General features: G+C 56.6%; 1 protein-coding gene across 2 annotated transcripts in view; it reads left to right on the forward strand.

Annotated features, from left to right (window-relative positions):
• Nucleotides 1–238: 238 nt before the first annotated feature.
• NHEJ1 (non-homologous end joining factor 1) overlaps nucleotides 239–18,333 on the forward strand; it is a 41,803-nt gene continuing 23,708 nt past the window's right edge. Inside the window, exons 1-5 of one of the 2 annotated variants that reach the window (XM_064718129.1) lie at nucleotides 239–389; nucleotides 952–1,137; nucleotides 1,982–2,191; nucleotides 4,547–4,685; nucleotides 6,134–6,192. In XM_064718129.1, the coding sequence (XP_064574199.1) occupies nucleotides 952–1,137; nucleotides 1,982–2,191; nucleotides 4,547–4,685; nucleotides 6,134–6,192 (594 nt within the window). In that variant the 5' untranslated portion in view covers nucleotides 239–389. The remainder of the gene's footprint in view (nucleotides 390–951; nucleotides 1,138–1,981; nucleotides 2,192–4,546; nucleotides 4,686–6,133; nucleotides 6,193–18,333) is intronic. The other variant, XM_064718130.1, reaches the window with a different exon arrangement.

The following is an 18,333-nucleotide window of genomic DNA, read 5'->3' on the forward strand; positions in this document are numbered from 1 at the left end:
TGGGCACTAGTGCCAGGACATTTCGCAGCAGACGCAAGCGCAGATAAAAGTCCTAAAGCATTTCGGTCCCCATCAGCATCTCGGCCGTGGCACTCCCTTCGGCAGCCGCGGCCGCTCTAGAGGGATATCCAGCTCGGCTCGCTGTCCTTATGTGCAGGCAGGGGAACACCAGCACGCTCCGGGGGCTGTGGGGAAGGGACGGCCATTCTAGGAGCGCAGGGAGCGCACATCCCGGCGTGCCCCGGCCCCGCACGCCGCGGAAGAGAGCAGCATGCCGGGAGCCGTAGTCTGCCCTGCCTCCGGCCCGGCGCCGCTCGCAAGCCCGAGGAGTTTTGGAAAAAGAGCCCGAGGCTCTGCACCCCCCGGCCGCCGGCTCCTCCTGCCCCCGGGTAATGCTGCGGCTCCGCAGAGCCCGAGGCCCGCGGGCAGCCGCGATCGCTGGGTTCCCGAGTGCTTTGGGAGCGTGGAGCCCGTCCCAGGGAGGAGCGGGAAGCGGCAGTGGCTGCCGGCACCCTGCCCGTGTCCGTGCCGGCAGGGCTCGCCTGGAGCGCCGGGATGGGATGCCCCAGCAGGAGGAGGGTGCAGCGCCCAGCCCCCCGCCCGGTGCCGGCGGGGCAGCCTCACTGCTCGTTTGGGCATAGAGGTCTTGGCGTGTTAGCGCCAGCAAGCAGCGGATAGCCCGGGGAGGCGGCAGTTCCACTGCCGTGCGCCTGCTGGAGCGTCTGGGGTGCTTCTTGTGAGCTGCGGCAGGACCTGCCCTGCAGCAAGCTCCCAAAACACACGGCCCAGCTCTGCTGCTTGCATGTGTGACCAGAGCTGGCTGAGTATCCTCACTTCTGTGCTGGCGGGTCACAAATGGGCCAGCTGGGACTGCCGGTCCCTTGAGGCCACCCCAGGGACCAGTCGTGCCTGGGCGGGGGTTGAGGCAGAGATCTGGTTGCTCTTTTGCAGATGGAGGGCTCCGAGGAGCTGGAAAGCAGCCTCCTGACCCAGCCCTGGGCTTCTGTTCGCTTTGGTGAGTCCAGTTTTCTTGCCAAAGTGTGCTTCAGGGATACCGGCTATATCCTGCTGATCTCTGACCTCAGCTGTGTCTGGTACGAGAGGGCAGGCGCCGAGGCTGTGGGACAAAGGTCCAAGGTGAGTATCTGAAGAGGCCAGGGGCCTCTTTTTCTCCTCCCAGCAGCTGACATTCCCGCATAAATTGCTTGGTGACACAATGGCTGCTGGGTCTGACTGGGCTCGGGTGCAAATGCCCAACCTGGGAAGTCCCTGTGCGGCTCTGCCCATACCCTGTCACCCCCCTTGGCCAAACACCCATCTCTAGGGAGAGTGGGCCACTCTGTTCAGCATGCCTGGGGCAGCCAGGTGGGTCTGCATACAGAGGCTGGCACAGTCTCTTCACTTGTGGGCTGCATGGGCAGCTGGTTTCCCCAAGGTCAATGTACTAAAGAGGAGCTGGAAACAAGGCTGCCTTCTACTCATGACAGAGAGATTCTGTTCACATTCATAGCTAGTAGTCTCTTATGGGGCATCCTGTCAGCTTGGCCCCCAAAAATGCATGGAGCTGTGCCTCATCTCCTCAGCCCATGTGCCCAGGCCCTCATGTGCCATTGGAGTGGCATGTCCGTCCCTGTGTCACATAATGCTGGTGGCAGGAGGGATGGGCAGATGGCTGCAGCCATCCCCAGCTCTGGCAGATTGTCCTGCTGTGGGCTCTCAGCCAGGCTATGGTGCTTGTGGTGGCATGCAGAACAGATGTGCTAGAGCAGACTGCTGCACCCTGCCCATTCTGGACTGGCAGGATAGGAGAGTCTTCCCAACATGGCTGGCTTGGGAGAATCAGTGAGGAATGTCATGTCAGCTGGAAGCCGAGGCCCAGGGATGGCTTTTTGTGGAACATGCAGTAGTTTGACTCCTTTGGTGCTGGGATTTCTGCTGTTTTTTCCCCAGTGCTACACCCCCTAACCTTGCCTTTTCCCAGGAGCTGAACAAGCGGCTGACTGTCCACGTGTCCTCCTTCCTGAACCACTTGTGCAGCTTGATGTGCCCCTTGCTGGCAGGGCAGCCAGGTGCCGCCACTGCCTTCTCCTGCCACCGCTCTCCCAGTGGCCTCAGGCTGCACGTGAAGAGCGAGCTGTCAGGACTGCCCTTCTACTGGGACTTCCACTGCTGCCCGGCTCCCCTGGACATGGTGAGCAAAGCTGCAGAGACTTCAAGGAGGGGAGTGGCCAAAATTAAGGATTATCTCCTTAGGCCTCTCCTTAGAGGCTTTTGAATAGTCTTGAGCTGTGCTGGTGACTGTAGGTTGCCTTGTGCCTCTCCCAAGGCTTACTGTCCCCATTTCTCCCCATTGAGGCATTGGTTTGTGCCATGCAGTTACACAGGGATGGCCCAGCAAATGTTGCTGCTGGGGCATTAGTGAAATGTCCTTGTGAGAGCCCATCTGGAGTTCTGCATCCAAATACGGGGTGCTTGGCACAAGAAAAACATTGACATGTTAGAGGGGTTCCAGAGGAGAGCCACAAAGATGGTAAAAGGGCTGGAGCTCCTCTCCTACAAAGACAAGACAGGTTGCAAAAGATGGGATTGTTTGGCAAGGAAAAGAGAAGGCTCTGGAGAGACCTCATTGCAGCCTTGCAGTACTTGAAGAGGGCTTATTAAAAAGAGGGAGAACAGCTTTTTGCATGGGCATATAGTGATAGGACAAGGGGAAATGTTTTTCAACTATAAGAGGAGAAATTTAGATTTGCTAGTAGAGAAAAAAATCTTCATTATGAGGGTGATGAGGCACTGGAGCAGGTTGCCCAGAGAAGTTATGGATGTTCTATTCCTGAAAGTGTTCAAGACCAGGCTGGATGGAGCTATATATCTGATCTAGTGAGTTACATCAAAAATCCGTTCCAAAGCAAACCTTTAGATAATCCTATGTCCAGTGTGGGGTGATGCCCTGCCAGCACTCTGTAGAGCAGAGTGAGGCTGTTCTCTTTAGGAGCTAGCCTTGAAGCGGGGCACAGAGCATCTGGTACCCCCAGATGGCCCGCAGCTGGTCTGTCACGACGGGCGGAATTTGAGCAGATTCTCCCGCCTTTTAAGGGTTTGCTCCTTCACGGACACGTTGCGTTTGCAGAGGCAGCCCCTGCGGGCCCTGCAGGTGGGGCTCCCCCGGGCCCTGCGTCCCTGCGCGCACAAGAGGGCGCCCGGCGCCTGCGAACGGCCCGGCGCAGCCCCGGGCCCGGCACGGCACTGCGGCCCCGAGCCGGCGGGAGGCAGCGCCCCGGAGCCCCGCAGCCCCGGAGCCCCGCTTGGCTGACGGGAGGCAGCGCCCCGCAGCCCCGCTCCCAGTGCCGGCCGCGGTTCCTCTGCCCCCGAACGGCTGTGCTTGGGCATGGCGGGGCGACAGCCGGGCTCCCCGGGGAACTGCTCTCACCGTCAGGGTTGAACAGGTAGTCGGGGTCCTGGCTGAGCTGACGAGGTGCAAAGCCCCTGTTTCTCGCTGCTCCTCTATCTTGGACACACACTGGGTCTCTGCAAGACTCCACGGAGGTGAGAAGCAGATGGGGTGCTGAGTGTGGCTGGTGTGGATGCAGTGATGGGGATCAACTCTGCCCCAGCCAGGGGCTTGAGGAAGGCATAGAGCTTACCTGGCTTGGCCTATCCCACCTCTGCTACAGGTGGTGCACTCCAAGTGCTCCAGTGGCTGATGGCCATCACCTCTGGGCTCATATCTGGGGGTGGGCAAAGCACAGAGCCCACTGTGGGCTTGCCATAGGAGTGAGAATGCTTCAGGAGCAATACTGGGTTTGCTGTCCTCTCACCCATGGACTCAGCCTGGTCACAGAAACAAGGGGCACCATAGGTTGGGGGATCTCAAATACCCTTACAGAGACTGAAGGAGGTGATAGGAGATGGGTTGCTTTGTGTGCCTGCCGGGCCAGGATGGCCCAACTGGGCTCTGAGACAGAGGACATGCCCAGGGCTCTGTGTGGGGCTTGTGTGGTGTAAGCTTAGAGGGCATACTGCAATGGGGAGCATGGACAAGTCCTGCCTGTTGAGATCTCTTTTGCTTTTCATCTTACTTCCCTGGGAGTGCCTCTCCTGTTCATCAAGCCACAGTTTGACGCCTTGGGTCTTTCTGGTTTTTCACCCAGCCATGCCTGTTTCCTGCATAGGAACATGCCATGAGGTGTGCAGAGCCATGGGGAGGGTCTGGGTGGCACATGGGGGGCTCCTGTTTCCTGTTGCACCCCAGGTAGTGGGTGGAGTACTGCCTATCCCTGCTCCCCTGCTGCAGCCTGAGCTGTGAAAGGATGGGGCTGGGATGGAGGGATGTGTCCCACAGCATCTGGCCTGCCTTCTACCAGCTCACATCTTTTAACCATTTCCCTGTGGATGTGGGTGAGATGTGGGGTATTTTGTGGAGCCCTGTGATACCTGGGCTGCAGCTCTTACTAGGACCTTGCTGGGTGCCCTGCTCTGACCACTCTGTGGGCAGCTGTGTGCCTTCCTGGACCCAGACATTTCCTAGAGCACCTCTCCTCTGTTGCAGGTGTGCCGTCACCTTGTGCGGCCCCTGATCCAGATGAACCTGGCGCTGCAGTGCCAGTTGCAAGAGCTGATTTCCCTGCTGCTCCAGAAGGATGCTGAGATTGAAGATTACAGGGAGAGCGGAGCCACTCTCAGCAGAGGTGAGGAGGCATGCCTGGGGCAGGGAGCAAGTGTCCTCCCCAGCACCGGGCTGCCGTGCTTTGCTCCCTCTGACTGTTTCCCAGCCTGGCTTGTGTTGCATGTTTAGCTAAGCCAGCAGCACAGCAGTAGCCAGAAGGCTGGGAGCAGCCTCTGGGGCGAGCTGGGGGAGGAGCAGCCCTTGACCGATAGCTGTAGGAGTTGGGGAGTGGCCAAGGGGCTCTCCAGTACTCTGAGGGCACCTGGCTGGTCCCCAGGAGCCATTGGGGAAGCCTCAAGGGCTGGCCCTGCCGTGGTGTCAGGCTCCCTTCCCAGGGGCAGTAGCTCACTGAGTGCTTGGACAGTACCCAGGGGCTCCTGGCTCTCCCAGATGTGGGAAGTGCAGCTGAGCTCATGGGCCCCCCTCCAGTGCCCAGCCCACTTTGCCATCAAGGTGATGGGCACACAGGAGCTCCCCTGGGCAGGACATGGGGCAGGGGGGGCCCCTTGGGGGGTGGTTTGTTCCCCCCCTGTGGAGGTTGGCTGGGTGCTGTTTTTTGGGTCATGCCTTGCTACTGCCCTGCTTTGTCCTGCTGCCACAGGTGATACCTGCACTTCTGCAGGAGCATGCCCTGGGCATGCAGAGACTCATGGGGGTCAGCCTGGGCTTGTGTATCACATCCAGGAAGATATTGTGGTCCAGACCCTGTCCCATGACTGGAGCCCCACCACAGGAGCCTGGATCTGCCCTGTAGGTGCACTAGAGCTGCATTGGCCAGCTGCACTTCCCTCTGTCCTGCTGCATGCAATCTCTGCAGGGCTTGGAGCAGCCTGGACAACCTGTCTTGGGTCCAGGCACTGATGCTGGTGAGCAGCTGGCCTCTCTTGTCCCTTACTTGGTGCAGGGCAGGAAGCTGGGGGAAGCATTGCACCCGAGTGGCTGTGCAAATCCAGCCAGCTGCTTCTCCAGACCACATCTTAGCAACAATGTGGAAAACTTAGTGTTTTGGACAAGGTGCAGAGCAGAATATAACAGGGGTTTGTCCCTCTCCTGCAAGAGGAGGACACAGGCTGGCTCACCCCTTCAGATGAGCAGTGCCCTGTCCCACAGACTCAGCTTGTTCCAGCTGGAAGGTCTGGGATTGATGTTGAGCATGTCCTGCCACTGTTCCCTACTCCTCAATGCAGAAGTGCTGGGACAAGTGTGGAGGGACTATTGGCTCTGCCTGGCTGCTGTGTGCATCAGCAGGCTCAACCATGATTTTCCAACTTCCTTGTGGTCCTTGCATCTTCTGCTAGCCAAATTATATGTCCCTAGCCCAAGAGGCCTGCTGGTGTTTCCTGCTGATTCTGGGAATAGCGTGCTGGAGCTTTTCCCCTGCATCATCCTCACCCCATGGTCAGATAAAAGGGCAGCTGGGATGGGAGGTGTGGCCCAAACTGCCCAGGCTGATCCATGTCTCCCTTGCAGACCGCCTGCGGACAGAGCCCTTCCGGGAGGAGGCGTTCCAGCAGAACTTCGTGGCTGAGGTAAGGAACGGTGCAAGTCCTCTCTCCTTTGCCAAAGGGGCGGTTTCATGCAGTGTGAGATGTGCCAGGCTGCAAGGGAGCACTGGTGGGGATAGCTAGACTTGCCCAAAGAGGGGTCATGCCCTCTGGCTCTCCCACAGCCCTCTGTGTGTCCTTGCACCTCACCTTTAGGGCTAGCAGAGCTGGGAACAGGCCTGATGGGGCTGGATGGGAACTGCCTGGTTGCTGGGAGCTGCCAGAGGTGCTTCACAGGAGTGTGCCATCACTGGGGCATATTCACCATATTCACCTGCCTCCCAGACTCACTCTGGACCCAAACACTGCTGCTGATGGCAGGCAGGGATCGGGCAAATGAGAAGCCACCTCTTTTTAGTTAACCAGTTGCTTTTTGAGGTGATTTTGCAGTGACACATTTTGGGGACAAGAGCTTTTCAGCATGTTATCCATACTCTGCCTATCACTGTCCCCTTGGCACACTCAGCTCTCAAATCAAACATGTGCTTTGGAGAAACTGGGACTGGAAGGAGAGAGTCTTTGATCCTTTTGCATTGCTGGAAATCATCACAGAAGCACTGAAATGAATCAGATTGATGTGTCAGGGTCAGAAATGTGTGATGCCCATTATGCAAAAGGACTCTGGACATTTCTGAGTGTTCCTGTGCTCACTGTGAAGGCACAGGAATGGGGGGCAGTGGTACCTGTTGGGGTAGTCAGCCAGGGTGCCAGTGGTATCACACAGGCTTTGGGAGGATGGTGCTTTATGAGATGAGCTGATGTTCTTTTGCAGCCAACAATAGATGATCTGCAGAGTTTCTAAAAATTAGAGATGATCCCTCTTTTATATGTGAGGCATTGCATCCAGTGCAGGCAACTTTCCCCTGGATTATGAAGGATAGAGATGAATTCACTGCTGGACTGCAACTTGAAGGTTGCCTAGGGACCAGTGATCATGACCAGATTACATTCACCCTGGGCACAGAAAGGACATTCCTAAGCAGTAATTTATATCCTTCATGCCTTGAAAGAGCTAATTTCCCAAAGCAGGGAGAAAATTATGAGTGAAATCAGCTCAGAGGAAACATTTAGATAGAAAAATGTGAATGAAAATGGTGAGCTCTTTCAGAAGAATTTCAGAAGCCACAAAAAGCCACAATTCCACAATCAAGAAAGAGGGCAGCGCTGGCCCAGAGCCCGTTCTGGTTCAGCAGCAAAGTGAAGGCAGCAATTAGAAATAAAAGAGCAGTTTATAACAAATGGGAGAGCGGGAGTAGATAGCAATCAATATAAATTAGAAATTATGAAGTGTAGAAAATGGGTAACAGAAGCTAAAGACATCAGGGAAAAATCATGGCGATGAACAGAAGGAAAGGCTTTTATTTGGTGTAGCAGGAGAAAACCCCAAGCTCCCAGCAATAGGATAAGCTTATTGGTAGACAGAGGTGGTAAAATGATTTATACTGGACCAGACATGGCAGAAGCAGTCAGTAAATGTTTCAGTGCTGTCGCTGGAAGGGTCCAGGCAGATGTGCCAGGATAGGGGGATGGTGAAGTGTCTTTGTAGAAGAGTCATCTGAGCAACATCTGCTAAAGATGAGCATCAGGCTTGAAATTCAGAGTCCTCCAAGAGCTGGTTGGATCTGGGCTGTGGGGGAAGGTGCAGAGTGTGCAGGAGGGGAGTGAGGCAGAGCCTGGCAAAAGCAGCTGGTGTGGAGCACATCTGGCTCAGGCTGAAAAGATGGGATGGTGGTTGGTGCTGTGTGTCCTGAGAACAGTCCAGGAGTAGTGTCTTGGAGCCAGAAAGGGAATGGAAAGCTCTGGGAGATGCTGCATCCTCTGGTAGCCAGGTCTGAGCCCTGGCTGCAGGGGAGAGGCTGGTGGAAGGACGCAGTTGTGCTTTGGTCTGCTGGGAGGGTGTGTGTCCTCCCTGCATTCATCCCATTCTTTATAAACCCACTGGTGATGCCATCCTGCAGCAATGAGCTGTGAGATGCAAACAGCTGCTGCCTTTGGTTTGAATGTGGTACCCCGTGGTTCCTCCTGATGCCTCCTAGATCTTGTGTTAGTGAGAAACACCAAAAATGGCTTTTCAGCTCTTCACCACCAAAACTGGCTCTTCACCCCAGTCTCTCCTCTCATCTTGCAGCAGAAAGGTGGTCTGGGGGACCTCATTGTCTCTGTGCAGTTACTTCAGAGCCTCCAGGCAATTTAACACTCTGTTTGTCACTCCTAAAAGGAGCAGCACAGGGAGCTGGGGTCCCTCAGGACGTGCTGTGGGGAGCTGGGAATGCAGTGAGCAGCTCCCATGTGTAGGTTTTCAAAAAGATGCTGGACAATCAGCACAGAGTCACAGAATGAACTGAGCACTGGGGAGAGAGCCTGGCATTGGAGGCTCGGAAGGGAAGAGCTCTGTCTAGCTTATCAGGGAGAAAATTGAGAGTGCCTTGATTGTAGTGTGTGTGGGTCTTCACAAGGAGAAAAGGCTGGTTGGTGAAGGGCTCTTTAATCCTGCAGAGAGCACTGGAGCACAAGCCAGGCACTGGGACATAGAGCCAGCGAATTTCAAGTCAGAATGCAGGCGCTTGGGTTTGCTCCTACCAGTGATCAGGGCATGCTCCCAAGGACAGTGGTTGATCCTCCATCTCTTAATGTCTCCAAAAGTGGGCTGGGAGCCTGCCTGGAAGAAAACCAAGTTCCTGGGCTTGGTCTTGTAGAACATCAGTGAACAGAAGGTCAAGAAGAGAGATCTATTGGTCCTTCTAGTATCTCCATCTGTGAAATGGGGCTGCAGGTTGTGGATGTTTGGTTGTGGTAAGCACCTCTGGGCTGGAAAGGGATTGTGATGATGTGGTACAGGGCTGGATGTGGGCAGGTGCTCCACAGCTTTTCTCACTTCCCAGATATTTGCTGTATCCCACATGGAGAGGAAAGGACCTGTCAGTCCCCCAGGGCAGAGCTGCAGAGCCTCTCGGCTTAGGCATGCCCTTTCTCTGGGCTTGTGTGCACTTGGCTGTCCAGGGCATTTTAACTAACCATGGGGAGTTTTCCAGCAAAGCCCTGGTAATATTTATACGTTTAGGAAATGATGCTTTCACACACACAGTTTTTGGCAAGGGTTCACTGCTGAGCAGCTGCCTGGGCTCGAGCAGAGCTGGAAGGAGCAGTGGCTGTGCAGAAGCCGAGGCGAAGCTGGTGGCTTTTATTGGCAAGCCCAGGGGTTCACACCGTTAAGGGAAGGAGAAGGCGGCTGGAGAGGGCTCAGTGCTTCAGGGCTTCCCCAGCACCGTTCCCAGCAGCCTAGGACCCAGCAGGCTGGGGGTATTTTGTCCCCTGGTGTCCCTCTGGGTTACAGAAATGGCCCCACAGGGCAGGGTGGGGTGGCCACCCATGGGTTTTGAGGGCCTGCTCCAGCTTGGCTACGGTCAGCGTTTCATGACACAGCTTATTCCAGAGTCTGCACTCCGACTGAGAGGGAGAAGGGTGAGCAGGTTCCTACAGCGCCGTGCCCCCTGCTCTGCGGAGGGCAGGCACAGGTACACCGAGGACAGGCTCACGGATGCCATCCGTGCAAATATAGCCCCCGTGCCCCAGGATGCTCTGCCCTGTGTATTTTTATCTGCTGCGGCTGGCCGGGGGCGGCTGCTCCGCACCTCCGCAAGCGGAGCGCGGGACCTCGGCAAACAGGACGCGGCGGGTTCACGGCTCGACCCCGGGGCGCGGCGAGGAGGAGGAGGATGTACCATCAAAACAAGCAACGCTGCAGAGGAAGATAAACAAACAGGCAGCTTCCAGCGCGGCCCCGGCCGAGGGCGAGTGGGAGCCCCGGGGCCGGGGCTGGCGGGGTTGCCGGCAGCGCTGCTGGCTGACGTCAGGGCGGCTGGGGTCAGCATCCCTCGCATTGTTTCCCACCCGGGCTGGGAGCCGGGCCAGGCACCCGGGCCAGGCACCGGCCCCCTCCCGGCTGGGGACACAGGCCAGCGGGGCAGGTGGAGCGTGGCCGGGATGTGCTCTGCAGCCACAGGCCATTGCCACCGCGGGTACCTGGCTGCTGCTCACTGCCTGCCTCCAGCACCCGCTCTCTGCTTTTTAACAGGAACTAAAAATAAGCCCTGGGTAGCGGAGTGGCCCCGGTCTGGCCGAGGACGAAGGCGGTGGTGGCCTGCGTGCTTTGCAGGGTGGGGACGGCATCCCTCAAACCCACGGCAGCTCAGGGCAGTGGAGAGGAAGCAGCCCTTTGGCTCCTTCAAACGAGGGATGTTTGTAATTAGCGCAAGGTGGCTGTGGCTTTGCAGCTGCGACTGGGCCAGACTGGGGCGATGGCATGTGTGTGACATGGACTGCGTGCACACAGGGTGCAGGGCTTGGGAGAACGTGCTGGGGGTGCTCTGCTGGGCTGGGGCCCTTGGCATGGGAAGGAGCTGTGACCACAGTGCTGCTGCTGTCAGGGCTAAGCAGTGCAAAATTTGCACAGCCCTGAGCAGGTTGGCTCAGGGCAGAGGTGGCATGTGGGGCAGCTTGGATGAGCAGAGCAAGCTCTTGTGTGCTGCCAAGCATTTGTGCTGTGAGCCCCATGGATGATGGTGTCTTGTCCTGGACTGGGGCCACCTGGGTGGTCCTTGCTTCATTCCTGAGCAAGTTTTGGTCACATCATCCCATCACTGCCCTGGGGTCTGAGTTGCACACTGGAAATGCAGTGGGCCGTGGCTGTGCTGAGCAGAGTGGGACACACACTGCCTTGCACACATGTGTACTCAAGGAGCTGCACAGTGCTGCAAGCAGGAATGGAGCGAGGGCTGCTTGTACTCAGTGTGAGCACAGGTACCAGAGCAGGAGTGTGAGAACAGCACTAGGAGTGTGCATGCTGCTACTGATAGGAACAATGGGCACAGTGCCTCATCTGTTGCCTGGAGAGGACAGGGGACAGGGACTAGCACTTGGTGTCCACAGTGGTGCACCTGGGGAGATGCACTGGTGGTTATCACAGTGTGGATGCTGACCACCAGCTGGGCACAGCCCCCTGCAGTGTTTGCCATAGAGGCCCATGGTGGTCGGTGCTGTGGTGTTATTTATTTATTTGCTGAGGCCCCAGCAGGTGAGGGGCATCCAGCCAGGATGCACTTTCGGGGCTGCCACTGGCAGCCACAGGCCGCTTGCACAAGCAGTGAGTCAGTGGAGCTACATGCTGCTAAAACCAGACTTGGCACAGGCACCCCAGAGCAGCAGTCTGCCCCAAAGTGCCCAGACCACGGGCAAGCAGTGAGTCCCTGGCTGCTGGACCAGGGCTAGGCTGGCTGTGATTGCTCCAGCCCTTGCCTCTGCCAGGGATGTGGATGCTGTCCCAAGACCCATGAGGGGATGTTCCTTCTGGGGATCTGGGGGTTTCACAGCCCAACCCCCTGTGACTGTGGCTGTGCCACTGTAGAGAGTGGGTGGCACCTGGACCTGGTGCTGCAGACGGCACCAGGCAGCTGTCTGCTTGGTCCCAGCATCACCCAGTGGCTTGTTTGGGGATGGAGGGATGGACAAGCACCATCACAGCCACCCTCCCTGGGATGCTGCACAGCCCTTGTCTGGCACATGTGGTCTGGCATGTATAGAGAGCCCTCCTTTGCAGTCAGGGTGCTCCTCATCCTCTCCATGCCATGCCATGCTGTGCTGTACCATACAAAGCTGTGCCGCACTCTGCTGTGGTGTGCCAGGTTGTGCCATGCTGTGCCATGCACTGCAGGCAGCAAGAGGGGTGTCACAGATCTTCTGGCAGAAGGGGCCAGACCGTGCTGCTGCGGGAGAGGCCCCAGCCTGTGCTTGGGCACTGCTGTGCAGGGCTGCTGAGGAACAGCTCAGCTCGGGGGATGATTGATCTCGTGTCAGCAGGCAGTGGTTTGAGCCAGTGCCAGGCCTCAGCTCAAATGGGAGCATTGAAGGGGGAGAGCCCCTTCCCCCTCCTGAAAGCAGAGCAGCCATCCCCCTGCCACCAGCCCCGGCTCTGCTCCCACATCTTGGCCATTCCTGGCCCTACAGCTGCGGGCAGTGCCCAGCCCTGGGGAGTGCCAGGGGCAGCAGGGAGCACGGAGCTGTCTGAGGTCCCAGCCCCACCACGCTGGGCTCTGGCTCTGTGGCTGTGTTTGGGCTAGAGGAGGGCAAAGGGGACATGCAGGGATGGCTGGCAGGGGAGGAGGTGTGGGGCATGGTCTGCCCCTTGCCACTGTACCTTGCAGCCACCTGTCCCAGCTCAGGATGTGGCAGCAGCTCCTGGAAGCAAAGCATCTTTTGGATAGGAAAGCAAGGTAGGCTTTGGTGAGGCACTAAAGGCACTGCTCTGTGTTAGCAAGGGATGTGGCAGCAGCTCTGTCCCCAGCTGATGGGGTTTGGACTGGGGTGTTGCCACCCCCACTGTCTCCAAGGGCAGGGGAACAGTGCTGCCTGCACTCCTGGTGCTGCCCTTGCAGCTCCCAGCACCCCTTCTGTGCTTGAAATGTCAGGTTTTGTCCCTGTGTGTCCTGAGCCCTTCACTAGCTTCCTCCACACCCACAGCTGCATCCCTTCTCCAGTGGCATCCGCTGGCAGCTTTTATTGGTGTTTCTGAAAGCTGATCCCTCCCTATCCCATGGGCCAAAGCCTCTGTAGCCTCCTCCAGTTGTGCCAGCCCATGCTGAGGTGATACTGAACAGCTGAGACATCTGGGCAGACAGCAGCACCTGGGAATGGGCTGCTCTGCTCCCCAGGGGATGCAGCCATCGGATTCCTGAGTCTGCCTGCTCCCACTCTGCCCGGACCTTTGCACTCTCTGTATCTGTGTGAGGAAACAGGGCCATTCATGTATTTCTCTCTCTATTTATACCTCTCCCTTTCCGTATTTAGTGTGTGCGCAGGCAGAGGGGGCAGCAAATGCCGGGGCCACTGATGTTCTTGGCTCCAGCACCGGCTGGAATTTCGTCCTGGAATGTATCCTGAACCGCTCTGAAAACACGAATAAATCTCTGTGTGTTGTGTGCATGTGTGTACACAAATACATAGACAACGTATAGACATGGAGCCATATAGGGCATTTGTGAGCTTTGCTATTTAAAGGAAGGAGTAGTTAGAGGTTCTCAGCGAGGCAAACACCTCTGGATCAAAGGGATGCAGGGTGCTCTGCTAGTGACCAGGGATCTGAGAAGGTAGCTGGCACTTGCTTTGTCCTCTCCAGGGAGCTGAAGCCACCCTGTTGGTGACATGCCCAAAGTAGCACGCCCTTCAAGCACCAAGCAGTGCTCTGATCCCATGGTGCCTACATTTGATTGAGATCTCTGCTTCCTGGCCTCCAGTCTCTCAGTGAGAGCCCCAGAGAACCAGCTCCTGTGCTGCTAAGAGAGGCTGCAGAGCCTCATCTGGAGCTGGATGATGTTAGGCAAAGATATCAACCCCTCTGTGGCACAGGGTTGAAGGGTGGGCTTCCAGAGCATCAGGGGTTGTCTCCTGAACATCAGCTTGTACTCACAGCTCTTGAGGAGAGATCATATAGGAAAGGAGGAAATAAATGCTGGGTAACAGGTCCCAAGTCGGTGCTGAGCTGGGCATCTCCTTGGGATGCTGCAGTATCTGGTGGTCATGGCTGTCTGGGAATGACAATGAAAAGGGGAAAATAGAAATTTGGTACCAGATCCCAAACAGGACGTTTGGCCATGCCAGTTCTTCAGGAAGTGCTGGCAGCTGCTGCCTTGCTGTGGATCCTGGATGAGGCCCTCTTGGGAGCACCCGTGGGTCTCCCAGCACTTTTTGGGAAGGAAACAGGCATCCTTTTTTTAGCCCAGCTCAGGGTCACGGTGGCTTCTTTTCTTCTGGATGCTGAAAAACCTGATATCTTGGGTTGAAAATGCCCACGTTTGGTCTCTGGCCAAAGGCGATATGTTTGTGGGTGGGGGAAATTGGAGCAAATTCCTGCTGTGAGTCCTGCACGTGTGCGCGGGCGTGCGGATAGGGGAAATATAGTTTTCCTTTTGAAAAAAAAGCCCTGCTTATTTTTATACAGAACTCCAGAAGGGCTGAAGGTGGAAACTTCATCTGTCAGCAGCTTTCAGAGGGGAGCGGGTCCCTGCCTGAGTTTGGGGGGAAACCACAGCTGGGTGTTAATGGGACTGTTAATGAATTAATGTTGGCTGCTGGGGGCCAGTGGGGAACCTGGCTCAGTGCAGCCGGAGCACATGGAGCCCTGCCCGCACGTGGGCTCAGCACAGCTGCAGAAAGCCCCAGCTCTGGGAGCCATGCACTTGGGGAGCTGTGAGTCTCTCCAGTCATACCTCACCCTCTGGGTTGTGGAAACACTTGGAAATGTGGCCACATTGCCAGGGGGAGAGGGTTCTACCCGTGGGAGTGTGGGTGTGCTGCCTGTGGGCATCTGGGCTGGTGATGCCATTTAAGGCTGGGTCTATTCAGCTGCTGAAACCAAACCTTTAAAGCAATATCAAGTGAAGTGAAATCCCCCCATGTTTATTCATGGGTTGGAAGCCTGCGTTGCTCAGTCAGTGCAATGCCTGCAGCAGCACTGGTCTCTGCACAGCACTGCCTGTCTGCAGCCCTTCTCAGAGCTATTTCTTTCTCCCCAAAATGTGGAGGAGCACCTATGTGAATGCATTAAGCACAGCCATGCCCCATGCTGTGGACTTAGCAGTACCTTTGCAGATTTTTCACAGCTGGTTTGCTGGGAGCAGCTCTAGAGGACAACGAGGAGGTCATGCTAACGTGCTCACCTGATGCCAAAACAGTAGCATGCAGTGAGGCTGAGTAATAGCATTGTATCCTGCTTGGACTGGAAATCAGAGGGGAAAATGCAGAGACTATCTGGGAAAGAGGGAGTAAATTCTTTTCTGTAGACTTCTCCTGCTGTGTCCTTCAGGCTCTGTGAGTGAGATCCCAGCCTGTGAGATTTGGGCAAGCCTGTGGCATCTCCTGGGATTTCTCCCTCCAGTATCAGACTCCTGGTGAAGCAATGGGAAAGACTGGCCATCCTGAGGGACAGCTGACTGTGCAGAGTGAGGGATGACAATGCCAAAGAAGGGATGGCCATACTGAGGAAGGAAAGAGTACACCAAGGAAGGGACAGCTATACTGGAGAAGTGAAGAGCATACTGAAGTAGAAATGACCATGCCCAGCATGGGACTGTGGATGGACTGGTTCCCCAGCAGAAGATGCTGTCATGGATGGAGAGAGAAAGAGACAGAGCCTCCTTCTTGGCTGAGAGGAAGGCTGAAATAGCCTGAGACCTTTGGAACTCTGCTTGCTTCCTGGGGATGCTGTGCTTGGTGCAGAGGCCACTTGGTTAGACAGACTCTCACCTCAATAAGGAAACCTCTCTGGGCATTTAGACCCAGTACCTTTCCTGGGACTTTGTGCTGGTTTTTCATAATCAATCTCCAAGTATGTAGCCAACATCTGCTATCCAGTGCCAAGCCCAGCCAGAGGGACTCAGTGCCTGGAGAGGGCAGTGGCTGGGCCCTCTGGCAGGGCTGCTCTTTGCAAGGGTGGGCTTTACACAGCTTGCTCCCCAGCACTGGAGAAGGTCTTTCAGAGGATTCCAAATTCCAGCTTGGAGGGACTCTGAGGCGCTTCTGTGCCCAGCTGCCCGCTCTTGCAGTCCAGCTCTGGCTCCACTGGGCCTAGAGCCCTTCCCAAGCCTATCTTAGACAGACGGATATCCCAAAACCCACTGGTCCCAGGGGCTCCCACTCTGGGTCCCTCTGGCTGAATGAGGTGGTGTGCGTGTGCCCAGACTGTCCCCTCCTGTGACTGTACCGTACACACAGCTAAATATATGTCCGTGCAGATACAGGAACTCAGAGGGGCTGAGTGATGCTCCTTTTCTATACCTCTTTTCATGGGGAGAGTTAATGAGATTCATGTCATTAAAGGGCTGATGTTTTGTGGGATGGGAACCTTTTAAACGGGATGTGTCCTGGCTTAGTCATGGCAAATATTTACCAAAAAAAAAAAAAAGAGAAAAAAAAAAGAGAAGGAGGAAAAAAAGGGACATACCGTATAAAATTAGAGTTCTGAAAATAGTATTTAGACCAAGTGAGAGAGAGGAACCTAAAACAGAAAATACAGCCCAGTCTGTTCAGGAGTCAGGGGAAGAGAGAGCGGGGAGGCGGGGGAAAGCCAGAGATAAAACGAGAGAAACCTCGGCAGTAAAAACAGCATCTTGGTAAATAGACTATTAAAAAATTCTGACCCGCTTTATGGCTTTCTTGGCTGCCGTTCAGCTGTGCTGCCCTGGCCGGCACGGAGGGAAGGTAGCAGGAGCCGGCGTCTGTGTGGATGCTCAGAGCCCCGGGACGCGGCTTCCCCCACCCCCGCCCCGAGCAGCCGCACAGGGCGTTAAATTTAGCCACATAATGATGGCCCTGAGGAGGCAGCCTTTTGTAGCCACACTATAATTACTGCCTCGCTTATAAATTTTATTTTTCTTATTATGTTTCCTCCTCGTCCTCTGCTGGGGAAGGGGTGGAGGGGTCTCCCACACCCCCGTCAAACCCACAGCTCTCTGGAGAGAAGGGGGTACCATGGGATACAGGGGAAGGTGGGCATGGCTGCCCAAACCCTGCGCTGCTCTCCTGCCCCAGTATAGGGCTCAGCCCTGCCTTTGGGGTGGGCGAGGTGTGGAGCTGAGCCCAGTGTGGTAGGGTCCCTAAAGCGTGGGTGTCCTGTCCCCCCTGATACTTATCCTGACCCTCTCAGGCTGCTTTGGAGATGGACTTGTGCAGGCAGGACCAGGGGGTCTCTGGTGGGGCTGCGAGCCCACGTCACAGCCAGGGTTGTAGGGGATGCAAGGAGAAGCCGTCTGGCCCTGCTTGGCAAGTCACGGGCTCCAGCCCTGCTGCTGGCAGAGGTGGGAAAGGCAAAAAGGGCGAGGGGTGGCCAGGAGCGGGCAGAGGGTTCGGCTCCTCTCCGGGCCAGTGCAAGTGGGGGACAGCTTCAGGCCGGGCAAGAACGTGCCAGAAAAGGTCTCGTTCCCCTCTTGTTTTCCCAAAACAAAGGAAACAGCCTTGCATTGCTGGAAGTCGCGTGCTTGGGCTGTGCTAGCTTGTTATCATCCGATAACCTGGCGACCTGGGAGCTGCCCTGCTCCTCACCCGCCGAGCCTGCACTACGGGATGCGAACAGCTTCCGCATGAGCTGCCCTTTGCAGAGATCCGTTTTCCGCTTCCCGGGCTGGGGGGACAGAGGTGGGGGCACATGGTGGCCCTGGCTGGCCCCAGGCTCACCGTGTGCCACATGCCTGGGAGGAGATCTGCCCCTGCAGCTGATGATGGATGGTGAGGGCAGAGGAAATGCAGAGGTAGCAAGTGCCTTGGCATCCTGTGTGCAACGTGGAAGGAGATTTGGGACTCTGCTGTGTTTTGCTTTGTCCCATGCAAATTCCCTGAGAGCACAGTGGCCAGGCTTTGCTGTGGAGCAGGATGGGCAGTGTGCAGGGCTGGGGGTGGCAGGGGTCCCTTGGGGCATACAGTGATGCCTTCAGGGAAAGAACCCTTGCAAAGTGCCAAGGAAGGCTGTCCAGCACCAGCACTGCCTGCTTTCCCTTCTCCCAGGCTCTTGCCTTGGGGAGGATGCATTGGTGCCAAGCTGCCCTAGGGACTTTGATGGTATGGGTGGTCACAGTGGTGTTCATCTATCACTGTGGGTACATGTGTGGGAGAGCATCTCCTTGGCAGAGCTGTGTATGGGCACGTGCAGAGCCACAGCAGTCTCACCCAGCTGTGCCCAGGGGAGCTGGCTCATCCCAAAGCAGCCCCTCTCTCCTGCCCCGTGCTACAACGGCTCTGTTCAGCACAACGATGACCTGAGGCAACCTCCATCCCTCGCTCAAGTACCCGTTTCAGGGCAGGTAGGACAATACTAAATCAACTCCTTTAAAGCCTCCTGACCTGCAGCCCCACAGACGTGCCGGTCTCCATCCCTCCCTCATCTCCTGCGGGCACGCTGGGGTCTGGTGCTCTGGCCAGCTGCCCGGGCACGGGGCTGCCTCGGCTGCTGGCCAGCAAGCTCCTGGCCTGGCTGGGGCTGTGCCCTCACCCTCCACCCCACTGCGGGTCCGTGGCTTGCGCCAGGCGCCAGGGATTCAGCACCGAGGTGGTCGCAGGAGTCCCCAGGGACAGCAGCCACCA

This window comes from Zonotrichia leucophrys, chromosome 7, assembly GCF_028769735.1.
Source record: "Zonotrichia leucophrys gambelii isolate GWCS_2022_RI chromosome 7, RI_Zleu_2.0, whole genome shotgun sequence".
In the NCBI taxonomy this organism is placed as follows: Eukaryota; Metazoa; Chordata; class Aves; order Passeriformes; family Passerellidae; genus Zonotrichia; species Zonotrichia leucophrys.